We start from the raw sequence: 11,007 nt of genomic DNA, 5'->3' as shown, positions 1-11,007 counted from the left end.
GGGGGGGCGGCGAGCCCCGAGCGCAGAGCGGCGGCGGCGGGGAGCGCTCGGAGCCCGCTCCGTCGGGCCGGGCCGGGCCATGGCGAGCGGCACCGCCGCGCCCCCGGGCTCGGGCACGGGCTCGGGCTCGGGTTCGGGTTCGGGCTCGGGCTCGGCTCTGCCCTCCCGGTTCCAGGAGACCGAGAAGCTGCTGGCGGCCACCGAAGGGTTACGAGGCTCCAAATCCTTCACGGCGGCTCTGGCCGGCGAGGCGGAGCGCAACGGGCACGGGCTCGGCTACAAGTCGGTGTCCGTCGGGCACCTGGACGCGGCCCCGCTGTCGCCGTCGCGGCTCAGCCTGGGCAGAGCCTCCTCCACCGGCACCAGCACGGCTCCGCCCGAGCAGGGCCGCCCCCGGGACTACCTGGTGCTCGCCATCTTCTCCTGCTTCTGCCCCGTGTGGCCCATCAACGTGGTGGCCCTCGTCTTCTCCATCATGGTGAGCCCCGGGGGGTGGGCGTGGGGATGGGGGGTGCTGGGCAAGGAGGAGGCTGGGGCTGGGGGCTGCTCTGCACCGCGCTCGGGGCTCTCCGGGACAGCAAGCAGCGGGATGGGGTGGGGGCAGCCCGGGCTGCGGGATGGTGGGGGACGAGGTGGGGTGTAGGATGAGGTGGGGTGCAGGATATAGGATGGTGTGGGATGTAGGATGAGGTGGGATGTAGGATATGGGATGGTGTGGGATGTAGGATATGGGATGGTGTGGGATGTAGGTTGAGGTGGGATGTAGGATACAGGATGAGGTGGGACGCGGGATGAGGTAGGATGTAGGATACGGGATGATGTGGGATGCAGAATGATGAGGGATGTTGTGGGATGCAGGATACAGGATGATGTGGGATGCAGGATGAGGTCACAGGCATAGCAGGGCACACCAAGCCCCAGCCCTGTGTCCCCGCGGAGCACTGCTCCTCTCCCGGTGGCACTGGGCAGCCCACAGCCCGGTTCCCGGCTGGGACGGAGCAGCGAGGCAAAGCACAGCTGAGGGCTCTGCCCCCGCACCTCGCAGCCCAGCCCTGCAGCACTGAGGAGACCCCGGCTGGGGGCTCGCTGCTGCTCCCAGGCACTCCGAAGGGAACGGGCTGTGCCTGCAGCTCCTCCACTTGTCCTGAAGAAAAAAAAATCCCCATTAAATATCCCCCACAGCTCAGCTCGCACACCAACATCAGAGCGGGGGAGAATGAAAGCAGGCAGCCTCCCACCCGTCTCAGCAGAGCCTCGCAGGCACGGCCACCCCCTTACCCACTGCTTTACACCCCCCGGCACCTTTTACACCCTTCATTTGCCACCGAGGCGAAGCTTTCCTTTGAAAAATCAGCGCTCGCCTGCTCACCACACCAAAACACATGGGGAGGGGACACACAGCGCTTCCCAAAAACCAGCAACAACTTGAGGAGTCGGTGGCAGGTGCTGCAAGAAAGCCCTCCGGAGAGACCAGTTTCCATTTTGAGGCAGAAATCACCATTTTTACCAGCTGCCATCTGCCAGGCAGCGCGCGGGGAAGCCGAGCGGCCTCATCCGGCTGGGCGAGAGGGAGAGCGGCCGGTGGGGGCTCTCACGGGGATTTTCCAGCCCCGTTAGCCTTCAGGCAAAATAAATCCTCCTCCCCTCGAGGCTAGAGCCCGCAGCGGGGCGGGGATGTGCCTCGTGGGCCACATCAGCCCCTGGAGGGGACGAGCAACCCTCCCCCATTTCCACCAGCTGGGGACCCCCACGGGGTCCCCATCTCCCTGCTGGAAACATCTCCTGCAGCTACAACAGCTCTCAGCACGTCAGCTGGGGATTCACCAGCTCACAGCAGGGACAAATCCAGTTCCCAGCCACGGCCAGAGCTCCCGCAGGCCCCGGTGCCCCCCTGGGACGAAGGACGGGGGTGTCCCATCACCTGCAAATCGGGACCAGGGTGTTCACTGTTGTCCCCGTGCCTCGCTGGCAGCCCCGCTGGGGGTGGCAGGCAGCCTCCCCGCAACGTGCCGACTTTTCCTCCAGCTCCACGACTGTGCCTTTCTTTCCTAAGTCAATTCTTTTTGCACAGGAAAGCTTTTCTGGGCAATAAGCAGCAACCAGAGAGGGAAGCAAATGAGCGCTGTTGGATTTGGTGTCTCATAAATGGTTTCTCAGGCCCTGCTCTCGGATCACCCCAGGGGCTATGGCCAGGGGTGGGAAAAAAAATCTGCTCCTGCCCCCAGCCTGTTCCTGCTTACGGTGGTCTCATGGAAATGAGCAACGGGGAGGGTCTTCCACCACCCCTTTGGGTGCGTTTTATTGACAAAGCGAGGACCTGGCAGCCCCCAGGGGTATAAGTGCGGTGGGTATGGAGCGATGTGGGAGAAGCCCAAGCCCCACGGTACTCCTTTAAATGGTGCATCCTTAGATCTGCGTCCCATGTTGGCTGGTACCTCGCCCGGAATGGGTTTCAACACAATTTAAGTGACGAAGATGGATGATTTATTCCAACTAACTGGTGAGCGGAACACATCCAAAGCCAGTTCCTAAATTGTGAAGGGCTGCGGGAAGGGGCTGTGACAGGTCGGTTGCCTTTGTCCTGGGACTAGACAAAGTCCCAAAATTCACAGAAAAGTAACTGCCTTCATCTGCAAAGAGACCGCTGGGGCTACCTATTAGGAGAACACCCTCTGAGCAGGGGACAGGACAAAATCAGGGACCTTTGGTGGCTCTTCTGAGCCACCTGGACTCACGTCTCCATGCCCCAAACATGCAGCCCAGCACCCCCACGGCACGCTGCCCCAGCCCTCAGCTGTTTCAGAGCTCTTCTGCCTTTGCCAGTCTCGATTAATAAAGAAAATATTCATGTTTTCATGTAGAAAGAAAATGTTAGCATCACCAATACCGGGCAGCTCTAATCAAACTGTTCCACGCCGATGAATAATATATGTACAGTAACAAATGCTGGCTAAACACGCCGTGCCAGTGCTGATGTATTGTTCGTAATTGTTTAGGATAAATGATCAGCAAACACTTCCAGAAGCTGCGGTGATAAATATGTTGAATTTGTTAGCCCATATATTTTGCTTGGAAGACAGCTAAAATTGCAAATGTGTTCCACCGCAATCTAACCCACACCCTGCAAAAATATTACGCCTGGTTGCAAACATCTGAGCCTATAAAAATCCCAAACGCTAGGAGCTGTCAGGGAGCAGTGCAGGGACCCTGTCGATCCCCGTGCTTCCCGGCTCTCCCCCATCTCGGCACCAATCCTTGGAGCTGCATTTTGTCACCTCCTGTTCTCTAACAAAAAGGCCCTTGGCTGCGTACCGCTGGTTTTTGACATTGCCAAAGGTAGAGACCGAAAGAAATGAGGCCTTGAGCAAACCCAACGTCAGTGCTGGGGAAATGGCTCTGCCTGGGATGTGTTAGCGCAGCCAGACATTTGCGGGGCTGCAGCCACCTGCGTTAACCCTAACCCTAGCCCAGGTCAGGACGTGGTGCTGGAGCTGTGCTGGGTCTCCCAGCCCTTCATTCTCTTCTGTTTTAAACATGAGAGGGCACCCTTTGTGGGGCACCGCATCCGAGAGACACATTTTTAGAAAGGAACGGGGGATTGTTTAATACCCTTCCACCTTTAACTTGAGCTAACATTATTTTCCATGTTGGGATCCCCCTTTTAGCAGCCACATCCCAGAGCCGGGGCTCCAGCCTCAGCCCCACACCAGCAGCTCGTTCCCAAAGCCAGCAGCCGCAGCACTTTGTCCCTTGGGGACCTCTCGTTACGATGCTGGTTCCTGCTGGATGTGCTCCTGCACACGAGCTGCAGCAATGCAGCAGCACCCCAGCAGCATCCCCTATAAGTGAATTCCTTTTGGGAATTCCACAATCTCAGCTTTTTTTTATTTTATTTTTTTTTTTTTTTCCCAATAAAAGAGCCAGAGAGGGCTGGGAATGGGCAGTGGGACAGGCGGTCCCCCTCTGGGGACACCTCAGAGTCCATCCGACACCAGGCAGACCCCGTCCCATGCAGCTCCTGCCCACGGAAGCATCCCCGCGGGGCCACCCCAGGGCACCAAACTGTCAGAGACAGGAGCCCAGGCCCCTGCTGACGCAGCCGCTCTCATTCTGGGGACTGCAGCCAGAGCATCGCCCTGGTGCAGTTCTCAGGAGCCTCTCTCTGTGCTTCCCCCCAGTCGAGGAACAGCGGGCAGCAGGGGGACATGGACGGAGCGCGGCGCCTCGGCCGCATGGCCCGCCTGCTCAGCATCGTCTCCATCGTCCTGGGGACCATCATCATCGTGCTCTACGTTTCACTCAGCATCAGAGGTAACATTTCCTTCCCTTTTTCCCTGCCCAGCTCAAGCAGGGACCCCGTGCAGTTCCTCGGGTGCTGTCCCAGCAGTTTATAGGGCAGTCCTGCCTGTAGGATGCCCCGTTCCCACCCCAACCGCAGCATAAGGGCACTGAAGTCCCCCATGGGACCACCACAAACAGCACCTGTGTGTGCAAAATACCTTGGAGAAGGGGTTGCTTGTGGTAGCAATACACGCTGTGCAGGTGACCAGGAGGAGAAGTGCCCCCAGAGCTGCCCCATAACCGGTGTCTGGAGGAGATCTCCCAGCCAAGAGGCATTTAGGCTAAAACCCAAACCCTTGGCAAGGCTGCGGTGGGTTTGGAAACCTGTAGCGGGGTGAAAGTGAAGGGATCCAGCTTGCCCAGGGGTGCTGTCCCCCAGTGTTTGGGGACCTTCCCCGACCCAAAGCCACCTGCCAGGGCCGCTGGCAGCACTGCTTGGGCTAACGGGAAGCTCGGCTCTCGGCCGCTCGAACCCAAAGCCCCAGCCAAGAGCATCGGGGACATCTCTGTGACTGCTGGAAGCTGCCCTAAGCCTCTCTTTATTTTACAGTTTCCTAGAAGACATTTTAGCATGCAAATACCTCGAAGAGGAGGAAGACAACTCTCCTTTTGGGGTTTTTACTTTCAGCCTCGCAACAAAAACTTGTCACAGCGTAGGGGGGCCGCCCTGGAGGAACGCGCGCTTCTGCTCCGCCGCCCCCTGGGAGCGAGCCCGGACGAGGGCTGGGACGAAAACATCGTGAGGAGGGATGGGGAAGAGCTTCGGGTGCCGAGTGGAGAGGAGAAAGGGGAAACCCACTACCTCATTCCCCTCCAGTAAAACTGACGGAGCGGGGAGACAACTCCTGGCGAAGGGCAAGAAGGGAGTTTCGGGAACGAAGCTTGTTTTAAAGAAAACCTAAGGACGGACCAGGACACTCTGAGGAATCCCCTCTAAGAATTCTGGCACAAGCGACTGTGTTTTTGGGGGGTTGTTGGTTTTTAAATCATTACGTTCTCTGTCTCTACGACAAAAAAAAAAAAAAAAAAGCTCAAACTGCCATCGGGAGCCGAGAGCTGTTGGGGGCCGGAGGAAAGCCGAGCTGCAGAAGGAGCCCGGCTCCTCTGGGGCCACAGGAGCTGGAGGGCGTGGGGGTTGCTTTTGTATTTTCGATGAAAAAAACAACAACAACAAAAAAGAGACAATGACCATTTGCATGCCTTTGGGAATGCTCTCCACGTCTGTTCCTACAAGCTCTTTTGTCACTGGCAGCAGATGTCGGAGCCGGCAGAGCAGGATGCTGCTGCAGCAGAACGCCAGGCTCCTCCTCGGCCGGCCCCACGGTGGGGATTTTAATGGAAGGAAACATGCTTTCTCCGTGCAACCACACATTTCTCTCTCCGGGCACCTGAAGCGAGGTTAATGCTCGCTGAGGAAAGAGCCTGGTTAATCTGCAGCAGCGGCACCGAGGCTCGGAGAGCCCACGCTACCCGCTCGAGCATTTATGTCCTGTCCTGTCCATCAGCCAAAAGCTGCAGCACGACCCAGACCCCGTCACCATCCGTGCTCATCTCCCCTCACCCCGCTGGGCTTCAGCTGAGGACCTCCCAGGAGATTTTCAGAGGTGCAGAGGGGTTTAGGATCCCTGCTCCTCTCTTCACCCCTCACGCGCCCTTCTGCGTCTCTGAACATCTCCAGCACCCCTGGAGCTGGCTGGGGCCGGTTCCACAAACGGTATTCTTTTTTAACATTTTGTATTTAACGACATGTAAAGAACACTTGACTTTTTTTGCTCCTCCTGATCTGCCTGCCCCCCCTCCCCGTGCCCTGCCAAGTCTTCCACGATGCGCGGCCCCCTCTGCCATCCCCATCCCCACCTCCTGCCCGTCCCTGCCGCGGGCTGGCACAGGCTCTGGTACTGTATTTGCCACCCAGACTATGCAAGGTTTCACCGCCTGTCGTTGTACCCGGGCTCTGTAGATGGCTCCTGGCCATATCCGCTGGCTCCGTGTTAGCCGAGCCTCTTTTAGCAAAACTTTGCTGGCACAATTTCACGACCGGGAGCTGCACCCCCGGCCTGCCCTGGGGCACGAAATGTTTTCCCCTGCTCCCTGAGTTAATCTGGAAAAAACTCAGACCAAACCCAATGCATCCCAGGGCTTTGTCTGCGTGGGGAATTGCTGCACAGCACAGCAAGGGGTGCCAGGAGAAACCTCCCAGCTCCTGGCACCCTCGTCCCTTCCAAGCTGGTGAACACGAGGGGCACGCAGGGAGGCAGCTTGGGCCATAAATCCTCGCTCTGCAATGCCCCAGGGGCATAGCTGGGAACATTCTCCTGTTTGATTGCTCCTCCTTACGGAGTTTTCTCTGGCTAGATGTTCTTTGGACCTAGGGGGTAGGGGAGCCATTTCCCCTGGACACACCGCTGATGTTTTCCTCTAAGTTCAAAGGGGTTCCAGGGACTCAGAGCAATAGCATGTTACTACAGCACTTTCTCGGGCTGCCTCCCCATCCGCCCCTTTGCCTGTGCTTTATTAGAAATTACAAGCTTCTAAAAATGGACCAAATTCACTACCTTCCCTTTAGCAATTCTGTTTTCTGCCCTTGGTGCTAGGGAAAGCTTTGTGCTCAGCCTGGTGCCGCGTCCATCAGGGTGCTCCGTGGTTTCTGCTCTTGTCCCCGCTCTCACCAGACGCCTTCCCTTTGAGACTGAACCCCTCAGCTTATGGGTAGGCTGCAGATGCTGCCTCTGTCCCATCAAATCCCCCAAAAGTTTCCTTCTTAAGCCCTGAACCCGAATGCTGCTGGCTGGCCAAGATGTGGCTTTGTCCTGAGCCACTGACAGCCAGCGTACGGCAAAGCCAGGAGGGATCCCCAAGGACAGGACAGGCCGGCGTCCAGGGAAAACTACAGCACTTGAGAGCATGAAATGAAGGACTTAAATGCTATTTTTATCACTACATAAAGCCTTTCCTCTAAAGAGCCCGAACTTCTTTCCTGTGGCTAACGACGAAGCCCTGCAGCCCCGCACGCGGCGGTTCGGCGCTTTGCTCTGCTAAAGGCACAGGAGGCAAAGTGGCTCTGAGTCACATGCACGAGCAGCTCAGAAAAGACAACGTTTTTTCTTTCTCCTCAATATAAATAGGAGAGAGTGCATAATTCCTTTGAATCTGATGTTTCCAAAGGGATCTGTACAGCCACGTGTGCACGCTGCATTTCAGGCTGGGCCGGGAGCCCTGGCATGGGCAGGGGATGGCGAGCGGCTGCACGGAGCTGGGCTGGAGAAGTCCCTGGCTGGAGAAGCAGGAGCAGCGGAGGCACTAAAATTCACTAAAGATGAACACCCACGGTGATGATCTGTTGCATGCACCTACATGGGGTTAGTGCCTTCTGCCCTAGCCTGGAGCACCGGGCTGTTGAGGTGACCACATCGCAGCCCGGAATTAAAGATTATAAAACCGAAGACACTTCAACTCCTTTCCTTTTCTACTCTTCTTTCTGGTTAAAGCTAATTGCACCGCTCTGCACTCTTTAATACACCTTTTTGGGCCTTGTCCTGCACTGAGATCCAGCTGAAAGCCTCTCCAGGCACTCCTGACATCAAATATTTCCTTTCCTTGCAATCCTGCCGTCGGGTCGCACCAGAGAAATACACTCCTCAGGACCAGCCGGACACGGAGGCTCTTCCCCTGCTCTCCAACAACCTCCGGACGCACTTTGCAGCCTGACCCTTTGCAAAGCTTTTGCCAGGAGCCCCTCGGGAAGCTGCTCCCCACAGCACCCAGGGTCTCACCCTGCTCTGATAGCTGTGCTGGCCAAGGAAGAAGCTGATGAGCCCCAGCCCTTGATGGCACCTCACACAGGATCGTGTTACGAGGAGCAAAGCCCTGGTAGAATCCACCCCGAGGCCACTGGGACCCAATTTTCCTCCTTTGGGCTTTGAACAAGGAAACAAAAACACTCCTCATGATTTTTTGCCAATTCAGTGCAAGCACCTTGCTTTGCATGTCCAGGCACCACCGCTCCTCTCTCAAAGTTTGTTTTTTTGTGGATGGGCGATCACAATAATACAAGAATAATGCCATGGAAAGGCTTCACCTCCCCATCTCCACTCACAAGACCCATTGCTTATGTCACAGCTCGTTGCCACCGGCTGCAGCCTCCCCTAGGCTCCCACATCAGCATCAGGCTTTCTGTTTCCAACTAAAACACGAAATCCTCGGGATCTGGCCAGCTTCTCCCCCCAGCAAAGCAGGGAAGAGGCGAGCTCCACGCGGCACGGCGGCCACCCAGCCTTACCTGACAGCGCAGTGCGGCTGGTAGGAGGACAGCACGCTGAGGAGATGCAGAAGGTGGGAAACGCAGCTATAAGCGAGTCCGAGTGGGAGTTGGGATCGACAAGTGTGAGGTCCTGGTGGGACGGAGCCACGCGGATCAGGAAGGAGCTGGCACGTGGAGCTGCGGGACCCCGCTGGCACCCGGCCTCTGGGGTCCCTCTCCCCAGGGATGCCCAGCAGAGCCCCCACTGGGCAGGGGGATGCTGGAAGGACGCACTAGGAGTGATTCAGGAGTGATTTGTAGATGGGCTGATCGTCCTTCCAGCGGCTGGGAGGATGCGGAGAGCAGCACGGGTCAGCTGGCTTACGGCAACACGGTGCCAGGCTGGGGAACGTCTGCAGAGGAGACCAGAGGGATTTTAGCACAAAGGGAGGAAAGCAGCAAAAGCTCTGCTTTTGGTTTGCTGCATCAGCCATGCCCTGGGTGCTGGTCCCGTGGCTTTCTCTCCAAATCCCCCAGCCCTGCCCTTGCACCTTGTTACTGAGCATGGCCCAGAACCACAGCCCCAGCCCCACCTCAAGCAATTGCAGATTTAAGGTTCATTTTCTTCCTGTGCACATCCTTTAATTTTGGCGATTTGGACTGAAAGCTCCTATGCTTGGGCACGAGCCAAAGGGTGCGGGGAGGAAGCAGCCTTTTCAGAGTGGGAATATTTGCAAAGCATTTGCCAACGCCAGTAGGTAGCAAAACTCCAACCTAGAAATACCCACGTGGGATACGAAGCACGGGGAAGGGAAGCTGTGCAGTACCCCCAGGGCAGCCCCGATGCGGGGCCACATGCTCCCAGCCCCTGCACGATGGTGCCAGGGCAGGATCCATGCGTGGCAGCACTGGGGACATTCCCCCCGCCGCTGTAACCACTGCCGTGCACAGCCTCAGCCCCTCTGAAGCCCAGCTGGAAAAGTCAGATCCACAAAACAGCACAGACACAGCAGGAATGTCGGCTGGGGTTTGCTGATCGGTGTTTCCTTCCCTGCAGGACGATGCGGTATACCTGACATACTTCCTTTGTATTTCTTGGCATGAGAAAAAAAAAATAAAATGTAACATGCATGGTCATGGCTGAACTTATTTCTTCTGTCTATACAAGAAAAAAAAAATAATTAAATTTGACCTAGCCATTTAATTATTGCTTCTCACTCCAAGAGCGAGCAGATCAGAGGGTATTTGGGTGCAGTGGGTTGCAAATACACACACACAGTAGCAACTGGCAGCAGACAGCAGCATGTCAGAGAGCAGAAGGGACAGATCAGTCACCGAAAGCATCGGCTGCAGCCCTTCCCCTTCCCACCCACGGGTGTAACATGCCTCGTGCCCAACCAGTGGTGCCTGTGTGTGGACGCACCGGTCTGCCACAGGATCCGTGCACAACCACCCCGTCCAGCATCCCTCTGGCAGCCCGTGGAGCTTCCAGCCCTCCTCTGCGGCACCGTGCCCGCGATGGGATGGGTTCAGCTCTTCCAATACCACAGCCAGGGTTAGGGATTCATTGCACCCACACTGCAGCGTGGTGAATGGACTGGTGGTCTGTACCCAAACCCCTCAGCCTCTGGTGAGGCCCAGGAAAGCTTTGGGCTGCCTGACACTTTCGTAGGCAGCGTTATGATAAATACCTTTTGCTTTCCTAAGGAAGCAAGCTGTAGTTTTGGCTGGGGAGGAGGAACACCCCCCCTGCTGGTACTCAAAGCAAGAGAAAGGTGCAAACTAAACGTCTGTAAACTGCTGGGCACACAGCTCTGTTACCCTCAGGTGCACCTCAGGAAGCAAAGGAACAATAATCAGCCCTGGATCTGCCACAGCCCAGGGCTCTGAGCCCACGCTCGGCTCGGGGTGCCCGGTAAGAGGCCACACAGTCCCGCAGCCAGGCTCAGCCCCCCCTCCATGCCCCGTCCCTTCTTCCACAGCACGCTCTCTACCTCCTTCAGGGCCCTGTAGCTTGCCGATAACGTGAACAAATTAACCCTATTGCTTTGGCGTGCGCGTTCCTTTGGAAACCACAAGCCCGGCTACAACTGCTGGTTCTCACTCCTGACTGCCCCCCTCGCACTGCACCAGTGCTGATGTTCAGCTTCGCGTAGCAGGGCAAGGATTTCAGCTGCTCCAACTGCTCTCTGTTTTTAGGGATCACCACCCATGAACGCTTACAGCCAAGCAGCTCCTGCCTTCCCCTCTGCTGCAGCTGATCCCATTTAGCACTGAGGTCAGGCTTGGCACAAAGCAGCTTCCCTTCCTGCCTCTGCTTGCCCAGAAGCTCTGCAAGCTTGAGCCTGGTGCCAGGGAGGTCCAAAGAGCCACCTTTGTCTGCCTTGATAGAGAAGAAACTCAGACAGTTAGAAAGTTCAGTGTCA

At 56.9% G+C, this 11,007-nt stretch overlaps 1 protein-coding gene across 2 annotated transcripts; it reads left to right on the top strand.

The window, feature by feature from the left end:
• The first annotated feature begins 6 nt into the window (after positions 1 to 6).
• Positions 7 to 9,776, top strand: TRARG1 (trafficking regulator of GLUT4 (SLC2A4) 1). 2 transcript variants are annotated; one of them, XM_035342768.1, is made up of 3 exons: positions 7 to 478; positions 4,179 to 4,311; positions 4,970 to 9,776. In XM_035342768.1, exons 1-3 carry the CDS (start codon positions 80 to 82, stop codon positions 4,996 to 4,998), a joined length of 561 nt encoding a protein of 186 aa, XP_035198659.1. In that variant the 5' UTR covers positions 7 to 79; the 3' UTR covers positions 4,999 to 9,776. The 2 variants fall into 2 exon arrangements, with proteins under 2 accessions (XP_035198659.1, XP_035198660.1); XM_035342769.1 differs by having other exon boundaries at positions 4,892 to 9,776.
• The last annotated feature ends 1,231 nt before the right edge of the window (positions 9,777 to 11,007 follow it).

Source organism: Oxyura jamaicensis, chromosome 19, assembly GCF_011077185.1.
Source record: "Oxyura jamaicensis isolate SHBP4307 breed ruddy duck chromosome 19, BPBGC_Ojam_1.0, whole genome shotgun sequence".
NCBI lineage: Eukaryota > Metazoa > Chordata > Aves > Anseriformes > Anatidae > Oxyura > Oxyura jamaicensis.
Note: the sequence above shows the minus strand (reverse complement) of the source record. Positions and strands in the feature narration are given on the sequence as shown.

Bases quoted from the DNA above. Each gene is read 5' to 3' on its own strand.
- TRARG1 (XM_035342768.1), top strand. From the start codon at position 80: ATGGCGAGCGGCACCGCCGCGCCCCCGGGCTCGGGCACGGGCTCGGGC. The intron at 479-4,178 runs GTGAGCCCCGGG...GCTTCCCCCCAG, and splicing joins CCCTCGTCTTCTCCATCATG to TCGAGGAACAGCGGGCAGCA. The intron at 4,312-4,969 runs GTAACATTTCCT...TTTTACTTTCAG, and splicing joins CGTTTCACTCAGCATCAGAG to CCTCGCAACAAAAACTTGTC.